Source organism: Canis lupus, chromosome 15 (genome assembly GCF_003254725.2).
Source record: "Canis lupus dingo isolate Sandy chromosome 15, ASM325472v2, whole genome shotgun sequence".
NCBI classification, from domain to species: Eukaryota; Metazoa; Chordata; class Mammalia; order Carnivora; family Canidae; genus Canis; species Canis lupus.
This window is the reverse complement of record NC_064257.1, coordinates 56,324,258-56,342,807: the sequence shown is the minus strand read 5'-3', so window position 1 is coordinate 56,342,807 and position 18,550 is coordinate 56,324,258. Positions and strand designations below refer to the sequence as shown.

The window sequence follows — 18,550 nt, the reverse complement described above, 5'->3', positions numbered from 1 at the left end:
TATACAAAACAAAATATTGTTGTTTTTTTATGTTAAAATCATGTATTTAGATGAAAGAATATTACCTAAATATAATTAAAACACACCTCGCACACAATTAAGAAGATCCAATATTTTCTATTATGACCATATTGTTGCCAATCAGAACTCATTTAGTAAAATTAATACCAGCATGTCATATATTAGTAACCTAGTACATGATCCATTAGTAATCAAGTTAAACTTTTCATCCTAGCACTGAATATTCCCTAATAAAAGTACCTATTAACCAGGTATTTCTTAAAACCATTAAATCAAAATGAGAAAATAAGTAATCTCGTAATAATAAAAAAACCCTACACACTTTTAAAAATCAGACCAGAAAAGGGAAGTCACATAGGGAAAAGTGAGTGAAATATTCCACAAAGGGGAGGGGGACGGGACACAGGGGAATAAAAGAGAGAAACAGTTATATGATTCCCTCAACTTTAGTGTGAAAAATATAAGACTATAGAATTAAACCAATCTGCTTAACACTAAATTTTAAGTAACTCATACTCTCACTATCTTAGTATGGAATCTGATGTGGAAAAATAATTTCAGAACAGAAAGAATATTAACAATATTAGCACCAGGCTAAAATAATATGTAACTATTAATATGTACGACTATTTTTAATCCAAATTTCCTTCTTCCATGATGCTATATCAACACTAAAAATACTACCTTCTTTTACAGACAATGCTAACAAAAAAACCTTTCATAGGTTTTTTTTTTTTTTTTAAATACCAAGTCTCTCCAAAGGACAAACAAAGCTCTCTTTATGATGAGCAAAAAGCTACCCTTTCCAAATGAGCTCAATGAAATGATTCAGCTATAAAATTCATGTTAAATTAAAATAGTGCATGGGTAGTGAAAGGAGTAGGCAAGTAGCTGGTGGTCAAAACTGCTTAAATATTCACACACAAAGAGCTCTCAGAAATAAAACATATGAAGTGATGAAGTGCGGGTATCAAGTATATCATATCACTAAGAGTTACTAAAAATTGAATATATAATTTTAAGGCTATATATATTTTCCCATGTATTTTGCATTTAATACTTACAAAAAGAAAGAAAAATGCAGGTAAGCAAAACAAATGAGAAATGTAAAAGAGCTGTCAATTACCTACTTTTATGTTTTCCATATTTTTATTTTAAAACTGATTTCACATATAATGACTACTTACTTAATGGTATTTATGTACAGACAAATCACCTTTGACTCTATAATGACATATGTAAGAACTCCTGTTACTTTCTTTCTGAAAATAGAAATCCTCAAATATATTCTCAACTATTTTGGATTGGCCACCGGGGGAAATGAGCATGGTGGAGCTAAGCAGAAGGTAAGGAGTATGAAAAATAAGGTCCTGAAACTGACTACATTGGGGTCTTCTATAAATCATTCATTATCTGTGCCTTGGTTTCCTCAAACATAAAAATACTTTATTAAATATTTATGAAATAAATGATGATCAAGTGGGCTACAGCATTTAAAAGGATCTTTGAACCTATCAGAAATACTTCAGATCAACTAAACATTGGGATTTTTGAAAGCACTGCTTCAAATTATGCTTTCACTTCATCATGTTAAAAACAAAAAAAATTATCAGGTACTATTCTTGTAGTGGTATGCGAAGCTATGAAAATAGCCTATATTGCTATATCTACTTTTGAAATAAAAAATAAGTGTGATGCCAGTCACTGGGGTAGGGGCAAGGGAAGCTCAAATTTTAGATTAAGGTAAGAACTTAAAATATCCCAGTTACAACTGCATAGCTGCACACACAAAGCTAATCCTCAGGGGACATTTTAAAAAATAAAAGGGCTAAACAATGTCTTTTGATATCTTATTTCAATGCTCTTTTAAACTATTCATACTGTATGGGTTTCCAACAAAATCTACACTTTGGATAAGCATATCACAGAAAGGAATAATAATTCCTTTAAAATAGGAAATCTACATGTCTTTTCACATAATTCCCAATAAAAAACTAAAGATAAATAAAAATATTATACTTTAATAACTTACCGTATGATAGCCTCGAGGCAAAGGTGGTTTGCCCACAGGATAAGGATCCACAGTGTCAATAATTGTTTGTCTTTCACCTTTCTGGTTGATTTTTCTAAATCTCCTTCGAGACTGTCGATGAGAAGCTTGACGCTGAAAATATTCTTCATTTTCATCCATATAGTCCACCTGAAATAAAACCCCCAAAAACTTATTTCCTCAAACACAACATTCCATATTAAGACCAGCGGCAAAATAAAACTTACAGGTAGGTCCATATTCATTCATTCTGCAAAGACATTTGTAGACAAACTACGGTAACAGACTAAGTGTTTCTGAACTTCTCTGGAACTAACTGGTTTTGAGTAACTTTTCTTTTATGAAGAAGCATTTTCAGTTCCACTTAGGACAATATGAGTAACTCTTGAATTTCCTGCAGTTTCAAAGGGAAGGATATTTTCAGTAATCTTTGTACTGATTTATTAGTGAAAGAACTCACAGGATACATTGCCTCAAATTATGAAAGCAACTGCCCTCATTGTCTTAATCCTGATGTACATGAGTAAAGCTATAAAAACCCCCAAATCCCAAATGACTCAAACAGGACTGCTAGCAGAATGGCTTTGTTACCTAAGGGTTTCTCTTCCTACTTTCAATCTGTGGGTTCAGTTTCTCTTTTTATAAAGTGTTATTTTTGAAAAAAAAAATCCTCATTTTCAACATTTTAGAAACTGATGAATGGACTAACCCAGAATAAAAGTTACCTTAGGTCAATCCTCCTCATACTTATATAATGAAAATGTGATTACTCACAATCAAGGCATACTAAGATTCTAAGACTATTCTCACACTAGCAAACTAGTAGTTTGTATGATACCAGCAAATGTAAAATCCTCAAAGAATATTGAAGATCAAAAGTCCCTTAGAGAAACACTAAATAGCACTAGCAGAGGCCAAAATCTCTAGGAAATATCTAAAACACTTTTCAAGACCTGTTGCTGGAAACTCCTATGTAACCACTACATTTTTCCAATCTTGTATCTTTACTCACCACCACGCTACTTTCTCCCTTAAGAGTAAATTTTGTGAAATTTTACCAAAGGTTTTCACTAGCTTTGACAAGGAAGTTTTCATTCTGATAAATTCCTCTCCTACATCATAGGGAAAAACCCTAACTCTTCTCTAAAAATAGACTTGTAGTTTTCTACCAAATACTTCATTAACTGTGAATAAAAAGCTTTCACCATCTTCTATATTAGGCCAGAAAATTGGGGGGTTGGTATGCTGGCTAGACACTCTGTTGAGAACTTTGTTTCTCTTTTTAACTGAATTGTAGGATTTAAAAAATATATTGATGTAGGATAGACACAAAAAACAGAAATTGGTTTCCTTATGTTAACCATTGCCTGAATTCATACCACTGTGACTCATCTGAAGTATTTCATTCATTCCAATTAATATCTCAAGAAATAAAGTTCTGCAGTTCAAGTATTCCCTCCAAATTTCAATTAAGTGGTATTATCAAATATTGATTTGACAAAGTTCAATCACAAAACATTTAGGTACTTGCCCCTTTTGAGTCTTTTATCCTTTTCATTTCATTGAATATTATAAATAATTACAGTATTATGATTATGAACTCAGATTCATACTAAAAATTATGAAATATAAATATAAATATATCTAAAGTTATAAAATATATAATACACTATTATAAGGACTTTGTTAAAGGGCTTTTATTTTGTAACTTTTTTTAGGGAAAAAAGTCTTCAAAGAAGTATTCTTACCACAATCATTTCAGAAGGCTCTAAAACAATGCATTCACAGCCACGCCTAAAGCTTCCTGCAGAACGCTTGCCAAAACTAGGGAGAAAAAAAAAGATTTATGAAATATAAATTGTAAATTTAGGCCAACTCTTCAAGTAAGTGAAACTAAAGAACAAAAACTACTGGAGAAAGAGAAACTCTTTAATCATTATTTACACAGAATGACAAGGAACCATTCAATTTCTTACATTTCAGACATATATTTTTCCGAAAAATTCCAGTATCATGTTTTCAAATTGATAACATATATAACAGAAAATCAGTATGAATGTGTTGTATATTAGGCTGTTTTAAATCATTCCCAGTTAGGTGAAGACTTAGAATATTCTAATGGATGGAACTGAACCAATGGCAAGCTATAAAAATACGCAAAGTATAAAATGCATATAAATTTTCTTCTATAGGGCAGCCCGGGTGGCTTGGTGCCACCTTCATCCCAGGGCCTGATCCTGGAGTCCCAGGATCAAGTCCCACACTGGGCTCCCTGCATGGAGCCTGCTTCTCCCTCTGCCTTGTGTGTCTGCCTCTCTGTGTGTCTCTCATGAATAAATAAATAAAATCTTTAAAAAAATTTTTTTCTTCTATAATTGAACTCACTTAGGTTAAGCACTTTCTTTCACCTAAAAAGTGCATTTAATTTTTCTAAATTTTCAAATCAACTTATTCTAGATAAGTTTAAGGAAAAGTATTCAACTTTAGACTTTTCTTAATTCAAGTGGTTATGCATACTATAAAACCATTTCTCCTGAAATTTTTCACTAGTGAACTCAGACACAGCAACTTTGCCCTACGTGTGATAACTCCCACCTTAACACCATAGCATATTTATTCTGACACAGCTATATATGCACTAGAACCATGAAGTGAAAATCCCTGTGCAGATTAGCCATTGGCTCGAAGGAATTCTATGGTAGGAAAATATTATCTATTACTTTGGAGATGGAAAGTCTGCATCCTCTAAAATGTGCTATTAAAAAATACCTCCAGGAAAGTCTTTTAAGGAATTGAAATACATTAGAATCTGAAGAAACTTTCTTGGTAGCCACAGAAGACTCGAGCCTTACTGAACAACATAAATATGTGAACCATAGGAGAAATAATACTCTCCCTCAGGTAATTCCTTGAATACACAGAGCAGAAAAGGCAAATGCACACAGAACGTACTCTAGCAAAGGAGGATATACTATTTCACTTATCAAAAAATCTATTACTTCAAATATAGTCAAGAACCCAGAAGTAAAGACCGGCCCCAAAAGAGCCAAAGAGTAGGTCGTGAATGCACATGCTAGGCCTAAGGACTAGGCCTCTTGACTCAAACGCAAAGATGATTTACTCTTTGCTTACAAACCGGAAGCTGTAAGGTAGGAATTAACAGGAAGAGTAATGAAAAATGTTAAGCTAGAAATTCACTAAGTCCACAAAATACTTTTGCTTTTCCTATGTTATTCTTTGAAACAATAAATATGTAAACAAAAGTAAATATCATTATTTATTAATAAGCTTTTTAAAACCTTGGATCAAGTTCTATAAACTGTTTTAAAAACGCAGTTCTGGAAAATAAGTACAGAGATAAAAAAGGAAACCAGACAGAGATGTATAAGAGATAAGATCTACCCTAAGTGATATTAAGATCAGTTTTTTTTAAATATTTTAGATGATTTAGTAGAAACAAATGGAGAGAAATCTTCAGGTTTGCAAATGACATATAGATGTTTAGACAGTGAAGTACAAAAAAAGGCCAAGAAGAATAAAGAACAAAATATTTCATTAAGTTTTATGTGAGGGCAAGAAGGCAATAAATAGAAGATCCAATCTATACAATGAACTATCCAATGTGAAAAGTGATCAAATGCACACACCATTTAATGACATTAAACAATAAGAGGTTCTCACATTTTAAATGACATAAATGAACACTAGAAGTCTTTAAAGCATGAGCTGCTAACATAATAAATAATACACAAAACGCACCTCAAAATGATGAACACACTAGGAAGTAATAAAAAATAAAAATTACTATACCTACCCATATAGAAAACTATGTAAAACCTATGATATAGCATTGCCCTAGTAAAGTTTCTAAGGGGAAAAACACAGACCTGAAAAGTCTCCAACAAAAAAATTAAGAGATTCCAAAGGGCTTTCCTGTAAGTTCAGAGGTACAAATTAAAAGAACCCTTCCTATTAATAGCAGCTACAACTTGGTATCATTTAAGTTTCTAAAATCATGATTTAAGAAAATCCATGAATGATACAAATTAAATAAGAATGTGGGCAATTTAAAAATATACTTACAATCCTTAAAGGTTTTAAGAAAAGTCAGAAAAAAAAGGGGCAGGGGGAAGGAAGGAGAAAGAAAAGAGGGAGAGACGGAGGGAGGGAGATAAAAAAGTCAGAAATCACAACAGCTTTTTTTGCAGAAATGGAAAAGCTAATCTTCAAATTCATATAAAATCACAGGGGGCCTATGCAGCCAAAACAGTCTTGAAAAAGAACAAAGGCAGAGGACTCACACTTTTTTTTTGTTGTTTTTTCTGGACTCACACTTTTAATTTCAAAACTCACCTCAAAGCTATAGTAATCAAAACAGTATGGTACAGGATAGACGTATAAAACAATGAAACAAAATTAAGAGTCCAGAAATAAACCCATATATCTATAGCTAACCAAATTTTGACAAGGATGCCAAGTTCAATCAGTGGGGAAAGAACAATGTGCTAGGACAACTGTACTGACACATTAAAAAAAAAAAAAAAAAGAGTAAGTTAGTTGCTTACCTCTCACCACATACAAAAATTAACTGAAAATCATCACTGACCTAAATAAAAAAGCACAAACCATGAAACTCTTAGGAAATAAACGGGATAAATCTTCATGACATTGGATCTGGCAATGGATTCTTTCGGTTTTCTCCTCCAAGTTTTTATTTAAATTTCATTTAGTTAACATAAGTGTAATATTAGTTTCAGGTGTTGGATTTAGTGATTCATCACTTACATACAACATCAGGTGCTCACAAGCACCCTCCTTCATACCCATCACCTGTTTAACCCATTCCCCATTTCCCCCTCCCCCATCTCTCCTCCAGCAACCCTCAGATTGTTCTCTATAGTTAAGTCTGTTTTAGGTTCAGCAATGAGATTCTTAGACATGACACTTTATAAAAGCCGAAGAAGCAAAAGGAAAAATAGATAAATTGGACTTCATCAAAATCAAAAACTTCTGTGCATCAAAGGACATTATCAAGAAGCTGAAAAGACAAACAGGAGGAAATATTTGCAAATCATACATCTGAGAAGTGTTTAATACTCAGAATATATATATATATATATGTATATATATACTCCTATATACTCCTATAATTCAACAAGACAAATGTAAAAAAAAAAAAAGAAAAAAGAAAAAGACAAATGACCTAATTAAAAATTGAGCCAAGTATTTTAATGGACTTTTCTCCAAAAAAAGGTATACAAATAGCCAATAAACACATGAAAAACTGATTAACATCCTGGGTCATTAAAGAAAGGCAAATCAAATCCACAATGAGATACCATTTCATACCTGATGCCAAATGTGCATCAGATACTAAGATGATAATTAAAAAAAAAAAGTGTTAAAGAGAACAGAGAACTTGGAACCCTTGTTACTTAGCTGGTGGGAGTGTAAAGTGGTGCAGTCATTGTGGAAAACAAATTGGTTCTTCAACAAAAGGCTAAACAGAATAACCATATGACCCAGCAATTCCACAACTAGATTAATACTCAAAAGTATTACAAACAAGGACTCAAACAGATACTTGTACATCAAAGTTCACTACAGCATTATTCACAATAGCCAAAAGGTGGAAACAACATAAATATTCATCAATAGATTACTATTTAAACAAAATGTGATAAATACATACAAAGGAAGCCATAAGAAGGACTGAGGTTCTGACACATGCTACAGCCTGGATCAGCCTTGAAAGCATTATGCTGAGTACAATAAGGCAGTCACAAAATGACAACTATAAGATTCTACTTATATGAAACATATAGAACAGGAAAATTTATAAGGACAGAAAGTAGACTACATATTATTGCAGGTTATAGGAATGCTTAATGGTTACAGTTTCCATTTGGGGCCATGGAACATAAATTTTGGAAACAGGTAGTGCTCACGGTTACACAAGTGTGATTGTAATTAATGCCACTGAATCATACACCTTAAAGGTAAAATGGCAGGGGTGCCTGGCTGGCTCAGTCAGAAGAACATGGAACTCTTGATCTCAGGGATGTGAGTTCGAGCTCCACATTGGGTGTAGAGACTACTAAAAAAATAAATAAATAAACTTTTAAAAAATAGTTAAAATGGTATGTTTTATGTAAGGTTAGAGGTTGAGTTTCTTGGCAAAAATCCAGGGTTTGGGGGATCCCTGGGTGGCTCAGCGATTTAGCGCCTGCCTTTGGCCGAAGGCGCAATCCTGGAGTCCCAAGTCGGACTCCAGGCATGGAGCCTGCTTCTCCCTCTGCCTGTGTCTCTGCCTCTCTCTCTCTCTCTCATGAATAAATAAATAAATCTTAAAAGAAAAAAAAAAACCAAATCCAGGACTTGTATAACAGAAAGTGGGAACACTACCTCTCTAGCCAAATAACAGAAAATCTTAGGAACAAGAGTTAACTTTGATGACTTAATTACACCACTGATAAGCCTGGAACCAATCTCTTTTCTACATTAATTAGCAATGAAGTGAGAGAAGTTGTAGGTAAAAGTGGAACTACGAAGAAATGGGGAAAAGGTAAACAAATATTACTGAAATATTTTTGAAAAGCCAATTATACCTAAATTTTTTTCCACGCAACAGTAAACCCATGTTTTAAGTTTTATCCCTGGCCATAGATTAGAGGGTATGGCCATGCTAGCCCCATCTCCACGATTTTGCTTCCTGTACCTCCTTCCAAATACTCACTGGACACGAACAACAAAATCTATATAAACTCTGTAATCAATACAGAGCTTGCTAAATATAGTCCCTATTCTTACATAGGTGGGATGTGAGAATGTACGTATCTTCTACAAAAGGTGAGTACACAGCAAGTTATGAATACAGACAGAATATTTATTAAGTACCACGAGTTAAGGAATATCTTTTGCTTCCTATAGCTGCATCTCAAAAGCAGAACAGATTTGTAGAACTTCAGAGTCGAGAAAAAACTTAGAAAATCACAGAGTACAGGGTCTCTTGGCACTTTTCAGCTTCAAATCTGAAAGTGAGGCATAATCCAAGCTACTACATTCAAAGGTTCTCAAACATTTGTTTTCAGGAAAGGCCCCCAAGTGATTCTACATATGACCAATGCATTCCTACTTCCCCCTAAGAACTGTCTCTCTAGTTCAGTTTTCCTTTCACAATTGAAGAAACTAAGCCAGCTTCTCTGAGGGAAGGTTAAACGAGATGCCTGAAACAAAAGATTCCATGATCCAGGATTCCATCATTCTACACTGACCTTACCCTTTCTCTTGCTTTCCACACTCAATAACATAAACTCTGGTCTTTGGTCAGCTTGAGGTTTACAGAGGAATAGTTTCCAGACCTCCTCAGGCACACTGCTACCATGTATCGCATTCACCCATAAGGCACAAACTCAATGACAGGTGGGGAGCAGAATTTTGTTAAGAGGTAAATTCTCAGAGGTTGGCTAGGCTCACTCACTGCCTAGTTGAGTAAAAAAAAAAAAAAGACACATCAGCTTTTGTAATTCAGATGGCAATTCAAATTCAGCAAAATTACAAATTACCATCAAGAGCTTGAGGGTTAGTTACCCTGGGAAAGTCAAAGATTTGAATGTCAAATCTATAAAAACCAAGCTTCTTCAGGCAGCTGCTGAGAACTTCAACTAGTAAAATATCTGATTCTTTGAAATGGCACTCATAATGCCACATACCATGATAAACAATATTTTAAAGTTTAAACTTCTTAATTTTTAAAGTCATGTAGCTTATTTTTAGACTTTGAATTAAATTTTTAAAAATTCCTGTCTTCTCATAATTTGTGTATACTCACAAATACAAATGCATAATAACTTTCAAAATCAAGAAGGATGTGGGTAACTGTTATCAATGAGACTTGGCCTGAAATATATAAAAACTTGTTAACCCTTTCTATACTAAATAGCAGCCTTTCACAAGAGACTATAAAGTCAGAAAGAAAGAAATAGGCTGATAGGAAGAAGTACACTATGTTTTAAGAATGCTGATAGTCTTCTGGTTCTACACAGTATAAAAATTTAATTACTTCAGCCTATTTTAAATTCTTCTAAAACTGTTCTGTATGAATATACTATAGAGTTTGGCTTTCAACTATTAACCTCAATGTAATTTCAGAATGTCCTTATTATCTTACATTAAATACAACCAAAGATGACAACTAAAAGTGATGCAGGTTTACTTTTGGTCAATCTATTGGTTCTCTGAGCTATTAAAAAAAAAAAGTTTAACTCACAGAAATGATCACTGAAAAGACCACTTACAGCACAACAAGCAGATTATTCCTAAATGCTCATACCCTCTAAGTACAACCAATTTAAGAATGGTTGCTCCACAAACAGTTTAACAATCCAGATTTCCATTCCCATTAAGTTTTTGTACAGAATAAATTTAAAATTAAGAATTACAAGTTGTTCTAAAATTGAAATGAGCTAACAATACTTTTACAAGTGTAAAATGACTTTATAGTAGTAAAGATATGCAGACAAAAAATTACCAAAAGTAGTCTTTTACATAATGTAAGACTGAGAAATTTTTAATAGCTTGATAAACTTTCTTTCAAGTAAGTTCAAGACCTACAACCAGAAAGCACAAATGTTTGAAAATATAAAGTCTTACCTAGTTTTCATAAATACACCGGACGGGGTACTGGGGGATCTTACTCTGGTAAGGCCGTCCTGTCTTAACTTTCTGTGACCACATTTTCCCGACCCAAGTGGAGTCAAGAGCACTTTTCACCAGCGTGAGTTTCCACGAAAGGCAGTTGCTGAATACAGAAGCTTCTTCTATCACTGTCCCTAAACTTGCCCTTTGTATGGGCCTCCACATTCTTGTTGTACGTCAGAACTGCCCAGTGGAATGCAATTCCTCAGTATTGGAATGTAAACTTATTCATGTCAGGCTATACCCAGCAAGGGAAGAAGACACAGCAATCAAACTGAGATTATACCATGGGCAATCCCAATTTACAAAATGATCTAAAATATAATACTCCAAGATACCAATTTTTATATCTATTTCTAGATAATGGTAAGTAGTTACTAAACTTCACATTTCTCTGTAGGAATTTAAATAAATGGCTGAACATGATGCTCCTAAACCAAAATCAATCAATTACTCAGGGCTCACAAAAAAATATTCACATGACACTGTCTTCAAATAGAAGAATAACAATTAACTATAAGGGGGGAAATCTAACAAGTAACTGCTGAGGTCATCAACCCATTCTCAATCAGTAGAATATTCAGGAGTAAATTTTAATATACATATAAAAGGAACATGGTCTGAAAAACTAACCATAAAAATGCATTTATTTTTTTTTTTTTTTTAATTTTTTATTTATTTATGATAGGCACACAGTGAGAGAGAGAGAGGCAGAGACACAGGCAGAGGGAGAAGCAGGCTCCATGCACCGGAAGCCCGACGTGGGATTCGATCCCGGGTCTCCAGGATCGCGCCCTGGGCCAAAGGCAGGCGCCAAACCGCTGCGCCACCCAGGGATCCCTAAAAATGCATTTAATCTTTCTATTTTGTCCTCACTCAGTTTAACCAAAAAGGGGGGGAAAAGGTAACAATTATTCAAAACAGAAACATACACACACCAAGTATACATACAAGTTACATGTGTGTGCAAAATTACAAAGTGTTTCTAAAGCATGGCCTTTAACAAGCTCATATTTCAGAAGTAAGTATTTGGGAAAACTAAATATGCACTTAGGAGTCTCTAAATTTCTTTCAAGACTCATGTAGAGTATATACTAACAAATACACTAACAATCACCCTGCACAAATTAGTGGAGGTGGACTGCTCCACAGCAAACCCCAACATTTAACCTTCGCTTAAAATAGAGCAACAAGAAAAATATCACAAGCAAAGGCCTCATAAGCTGTGTCTTCTCCTCCCTGTTCATTCCTCAGCAGCCTGTTGTCTGTTTAGCTACAGGAGAAGTACTAAACATTTGCTATTGATACTATTAACATGTCGATTCATTTAAAAATAAAAAAATCTAACCTGCACTGTCTTCAATATCTTTGAAGCACCAGTAACAGCAATACCGCTGCCACCTTCTATAGGAGCTCTTTTCTCTGCAGCAGTGAGCACTCCCCATGTCCCTGTGTGTTTTCTCTCAGTGAGTCCATGCGGCTGTAGCTCGTGCAGAAAGCCAACATTCCTTCTGAAGGCTAATTTCCTGCTTCGATGACCCACCCACCCCTCCTGGCTGCAGTTATGTGTTACGCATGTAGTATGGGCACTGTTTCCGCATACCAGCCTCATGACCTCAGCGGCTGCCTGACAGACGCTCTTTATCAATTTCTATTAATTCATTATCTACTCTCTTGTAAGTCAAGGGCAAGTAGGGAAATCTGCAATGTCTGCTCTCCTAGGAGTCTTCAAGGTCAAATACTTAGATGTGCTCAGCAATGCAATTTTGTTATTAGAATTTATCTAAGCTGTACTACACACGTTGCTTCTCCACCAAAGGGATGCTGAATTGTATACCTGGCCTGAGGGGTTGTCATGAGAAAAACTAGCGTAAATTTAAATCCAAATAATGTGGGAAAAGTTGAAAGAGGCTGCTTTTGGTCTTGCTTATCCCTTCAAGAGAAAAAAGGTGGATCTTACCTCAAGCTGTATTGGGGTGAAGAGAGCAAGCAGTTTTTTCTCTCTTGCCACAATCTAAACCAGCAAAGGACAGTGGTGTGATGATGACTACAGTTTGGTAGTGTCTATGTCCTCGTGACCGAACTGCTACAGAACAGCTCAGCTAAATTGATCTGCTGCCATCAGTCTACTCAGTGGCACAAACAGGTCTCTGCTGATCACAGTGCTTTGTACACAGATGGCAGCTGATCGGTTTGTATAAGAGTTATGGTCCATAACAGCTTTCCCCTTCAGCATATAGACACACGCCTTATCCAAAATGCCTTTGTTAAATGTTCACTATTTCATCACGCAAAGTTCATCATGAAGGAGGTAAAGAGACCAGGAAGCTTAGCTCTAACATCTTATCTAAAAATGATCTAATTTTCGTAAAATTCATTAAAGACGTAAAATAAACAATTACATTAAGAAATAACAAAACAGATCTACATAACTTGTTCATGAGAAAAATGGTAGATGAATTCATAGGAATGATTCAGATTTGGCCCTTCCCCAAGAAGAAATGGAACTGTTCTCAAAAATCAAACAAGATCTCAAATAAGGGCAACAAGGCATCTGATATTCTTTAAAGGCTTACATGAATGACACCAAAATCTAGCCACTAAGCTCCCTCAAATTCAGCATATACCATAAATGAAGTTGAAATAGTACATATGTCCTTGTTAAGACAGGACCTAAAAACACAGGTCACTTGAATAATGTCACATTCATAAAATTCCTGGAAGTTAAAAAAAAAAAAAAAAAACATCTACAAGAAAAGCAAAGCATAAACTCATACATATGTAATTTCTTACAAAGATACCAAGTAATAAAATGTCAACTAATTTAGTTCATCTGAATAAAATGGACATCTCTCATAAGCCATACTTGTTTTACCTTGTTTTATAAGTACTTGTTCTAGTTTTACCAATAAGTAGACAATCCTGGCAATATTGATTAATCTGTTTCCGATCTTCTCTGATAAAGTTGTAAAAACCTACTGCTTATCATCAAAAATAAAACACTTAGGAATATATTTAACGGAGGATGTGTATGACCTATACACTCAAAATTACAAAAGGGTACTTAACCCTACAAAGGGAAATAACAGAAGATTTAAATAAATTATGAAATATATCATGTTCATGCTGTGGATGGCCCAATATTGTTGAGAGTAAATCTTTCCAAATTGATCTATAGATTCAGTGCAAATCCAATCAAATCTTAATAAACAACCTGATTTTAAAATTTATATGAAAAGGCGAAGACATAAAAGAGCTAAAACGACTTTGATAAAGAACAAAGGTGGGCATTTACACTACGTGATTTCAAAAGCTACACAATTCAAGACCATGTGGTATTGGTATAAGAACTGACATGTAGATCAGGGCACTCGATCAGGGTGGCCCCGTCACTTGGGCATCCAACTCTTGATGTGGGCTCAGGTCATTATTTCAGGGTCGTGAGATGGAGCCCCACTTCAGGCTCTGCCCTCAGCAGGTAGTCTGAGATTCCCTATCTCCCCTCCCTTTGCCCCTCTCTTCCCATGCTTACTTTTTCTCTCCCTTTAAAAAAATAAAATAAACCTTAAAAAAAAAAAAAAAAAAACAGCTGACATGTAGATCAATAGAACAGAATTCTAGAAATAGACCATTTTAGTGGGCAAATTCCAATTTTTTAAAAAAACGATTGTTTTAAATGGGTGAACTAACATTTCACCACAAGAAATATATAACCAATCAGCACATGAAAATATTCTCAACAACACTGGGCTTCAGAGAAATGCATAATAAAGCCACAGTGAGATTACCCCCACATATCCACTAGAGTGGCTAAAATTATAAACACTGATAATACCAAGGGTTGGGAAAGATGTAGAACAACCAGATTTCTCATAACATGTGGAGAATGCAAAATGTTACAGCCATTGCAGACAACAAAGAGGCAGTTCTTTATACAGTTAAACATACATTTACCTTATAATCAGCAATTTCACTCCTAGTTATTCAAAAAGTAATAAAAAATATGTCCACACAAACAGATGTTCATCAATGTTGACAGAAACAAAAAATTGGAAAGAACCCAAACCATCATTTTCAAATTACGTTTTGCAAAGGTTACTACTACCTCACTTATAAAATTCAATGGAATACAAATGCCTGGGTGCTCAGTCGCTTAAGCATCCAACTCTTGATTTCAGCTCAGGCCATGATCTCAGGTCATGAGATCAAGCCCTCCGTGCTCGGCTGGAGCCTGCTCAAGATTGTCTTTCTCCCTTTGCCCCTACCCCTGTCCCTGTACTCTCTCTAAAAAAAAAAAAAAAAAGAAAAAAAAGAAAAGAAAAGAAAAAGAAAATGAAAATGAAAAATTCAATAGAATTTATGAAATCTGGCATCCACTTTATATGAGAATTGCAACATATCACATGGTTTGCTTCAACAGGGCATGAGATAAATCTGCACTGAAACAGGTAGCAAAATTTTAGTTGTTAAAGTCCTTCCCTATAGCCTTCTGACCTTATAAGCATCTCATTTTTGCTTCTGTATTCTTCCTATTTACCTACCTTTCCACCCTCCGCTACCCTATCTCCAAAGTGTTTCAGGTGACTCAATGCCCAGGTTCTCTTCTTGTCGCCTGTAGCTCCCCCTATCTGTCAAAACCATGTACCAGAACATGCCTAATACCAATTACATTCCTTTCAACTCTGATATCCACCCATTTCATTCCTTCCAGATTTGGTTATAGCTGGCAAAGGCATCATACTACCAGGCATGCCAAGTTCAAGGCACTGGAATTATCTTTTACTCCACCTTTTCCCTTGCCTGTAAGCTCCATCTCTAAAATCCATCAGTTGATCCTTCTAAATTACACTGACATATGACCCATCAACTTCAATTTTCCTGAAAATAACATTCAGGTCCTTAGCTTTGGCACACCAAGGCCGCAGAGATAGGGCTCCTGTCTTGTCTCAGCTTTGCCAAATCTTCCACGATCTTCTCAGTCTAGCGATCCTTTCACTTCAGTGGTTACATATCAGTTTCATAGTCGTTAGCCCAGCCTTTCCAGTTCAAATCTGACTAACCACTTGCTTCTGAACTTTGAAAAGGAGACTGTCTGGTCCAGTCTAGATTGTAGTGAATGAAGATCTCGAGGGTCTGGGCCTCAGTATTTTACCCATCCTAAGCCAGGTGAACCTACTAACTAGCCTGGCTTAGAAACCTCTGCCTTGCTCAATTACCTTTCATAATCTTGTCCCATGTTATCTGTTATCATCTTTGTTGCCAAACACAAGGACTCTAATCCAGTGTCTTTTCTACTTGTCCCATAAGCACATTCTTAGAAAAATTAAACTCACACTTCTTGGGCTGGAGTAATTACCATAGTTCTTCTCTACTATATTTGAAAAACTGTTAACTTTATACTCTGACATAGATAATCAGGGGGGGGAAATCCCTGCTTTAGCCACAATGATGTTTCCATACACAAAACTGACTATATACAAAGGTTTTTAAAAGTTCACTTAAGAGGGCACATGGGTGGCTCAGCCGGTTAACTGTCCCACTCAGGTCATGATCTCTGGGCTCTGTGCTCAGCAGGGAACCTGCTGAGATTCTTTCTCCCTAAGCCTCTGTCCCCACCCTCGTGCTCTCGGGCCCATTCTCCGTCTTTCTGTCTCTCTCTCTCAAATAAATAAGTCTTTTTTTTTTAAGTTCACTTTATATATGTCAATCATACTTCAATAAAAAAAATTAAATGGGATAAGGAGTATAAAACCTAGAAGCCCCTATTCACAGATAACTCTTCATTCTGCATTTCCAAAATTATGTAAGTTAAAAGTCAAGACCAGGTGACAAAGTAGTAAACTGAAATGGTCCCAAGATTCTGAATAATGATTAAATAATTATTTAGACTGTATAAACCATCTTGGCAGCAGCAGACCTCTGAGATACATACATACATACATACATACACACATCGGTAAAGATATATTATATATTATATATTATTTAGAATGATGTTTTCCTATTTGTAAAATGAAAGTATACTTAATGATGATTTTCTAAAATAATCTTAATAAAGCAAAAATAATAATTAAAATAAAACATAGGAAAGTGACAGATTCTGACCATTGTCTCAATATTTTAAATTATCTGAAAATGTTTAAATTAAGAAATAAACATTATCTTAATAAAGCTGATAAACTAAGCAGTTTATAGTCATAAACTGCCATAAACTCACATAGAGTAAATCATTAATAAAGGCAAAGTAAAAATACTCTTGAAATGTAGGACTCAAATTTTAGATAAACTAAGAAAATTTTAGATAACTAAGAAAATAGTTACTTAATGTTTACATAGATCTATAATACATGAACATGCAATACCAGAAATTATATTTCATATTTCACTGCAAAAAACACATAACTTTTATAAACCATAGATGTGTGGCAAAGTAAGAAACACCTAAGGAAATAAAATTTTTAATATTTTGAACTTACAGTTCAATATTCTCATCAGTAATAAATATAAAAGGTAATTTTTAAACTCATATAACATTCATTTAAATTCTAATAGAAAGATGGTAATACATCTAAGCTATTACTTTATTTCAACTATTTCTTAATTCTTCTTCAAGTACTTTTAAACAATTTTCAGTACACTGAAAAAAATCAAGTGGGGTACATAATATAAAGTCATTTTCTTTAACATTCAAATATGTAATTTTGTTGTATTTATAGATATATATATATATATATATATATATACACACATATGCAATTTAACTCTTAGTAAAATAAAAGAGGGTCCCTGAGCTATGATTAATTGGAAACCTTTATTTTAGTAAAGATATTCCAATTTCATCAAGTATAATTTGTTTCATATCTCAATCTTTCTCTCAGTTATAACATTCTCTTATTTTCTGTAGTTGCCCCAATACTGAACACATGCTTCTTTAAAAACAAATTTAGAAAAAAATAAATAAAAATAAAAACGAATTTAGTTGATACAAAATTTAAGATACTTTGAATTCATATAGGTGAAATGGTAATTTACTCATCCCTTCAAACCAACCCACCCCCCCCAACCAAATATGGCACAAATAGAGGTTGTGAGTTCCATGACACTTTGCAGGAGATAAGCAAATCCAGCTTTTTAAAGAGAAAAATATTATATTCCATTGACACACACACACATCAGGCTTTACAACCTTTATGAAATACAATATTAACTTTTGCAAGAGAAATCCAAACATCACTATAAAGAAGGACATCTAGGGTAAACTCGCACACACTCGTTTACACCAAGCATCACAAATGACAAGTTCCCGGACTTAAAGATTTCAAGCATCAGATGACCTGGGCTACCATATCAATTATACTACAAACAAAAACATCAGAGTCCTTCTCTGTAAGGCTACTTACTTTGTTAAGACACTACCAATGCCAATTTTCCAAGGACTATGAAAGTCTGTGCTTATATCTGTGAAGTTGTAGTTATAGCAACCAAATTCCCAACCTGACCCAGCAATTGAACTCCCTCTCTAGAGAGCACTTGTGCTCTGTGCATCAGATATCCCATCAGAATATTATTTAAAAGAGGTAAGTTTCATCTAAAAAAATGCTCAAAAAAAAAAATCACACTAGCTTTCCAGAGTGAAGATGCTTCATCCTGAAGCAGAAAGCACAACTAATATCTAAAGGGGAATATTTTAATATGTTCCAATGTATCTTTTTTACATGTCTCACTCTACTTTCACTTAGACATCTACCTTAATTCAAATTTAACACAGGATATATTTATATC

General features: G+C 34.4%; 1 protein-coding gene across 10 annotated transcripts in view; it reads right to left on the bottom strand.

Moving 5' to 3' along the window:
• Nucleotides 1-18,550, bottom strand: part of RAPGEF2 (Rap guanine nucleotide exchange factor 2) — a 241,852-nt gene that overhangs the window by 111,602 nt on the left and 111,700 nt on the right. For 8 of the 10 annotated variants that reach the window (XM_025439185.3, XM_025439188.3, XM_025439190.3 and 5 more), the window contains exons 5-6: nucleotides 3,820-3,895; nucleotides 2,054-2,221 (exon numbers count right to left, since the gene is read on the bottom strand). In XM_025439185.3, coding sequence (XP_025294970.1) covers nucleotides 2,054-2,221; nucleotides 3,820-3,895 — 244 coding nt within the window. Of the gene's footprint in view, nucleotides 1-2,053; nucleotides 2,222-2,298; nucleotides 2,427-3,819; nucleotides 3,896-12,116; nucleotides 12,264-18,550 lie in introns of those variants that run through there. The other 2 variants (XM_025439194.3, XM_035698750.2) reach the window with 2 other exon arrangements.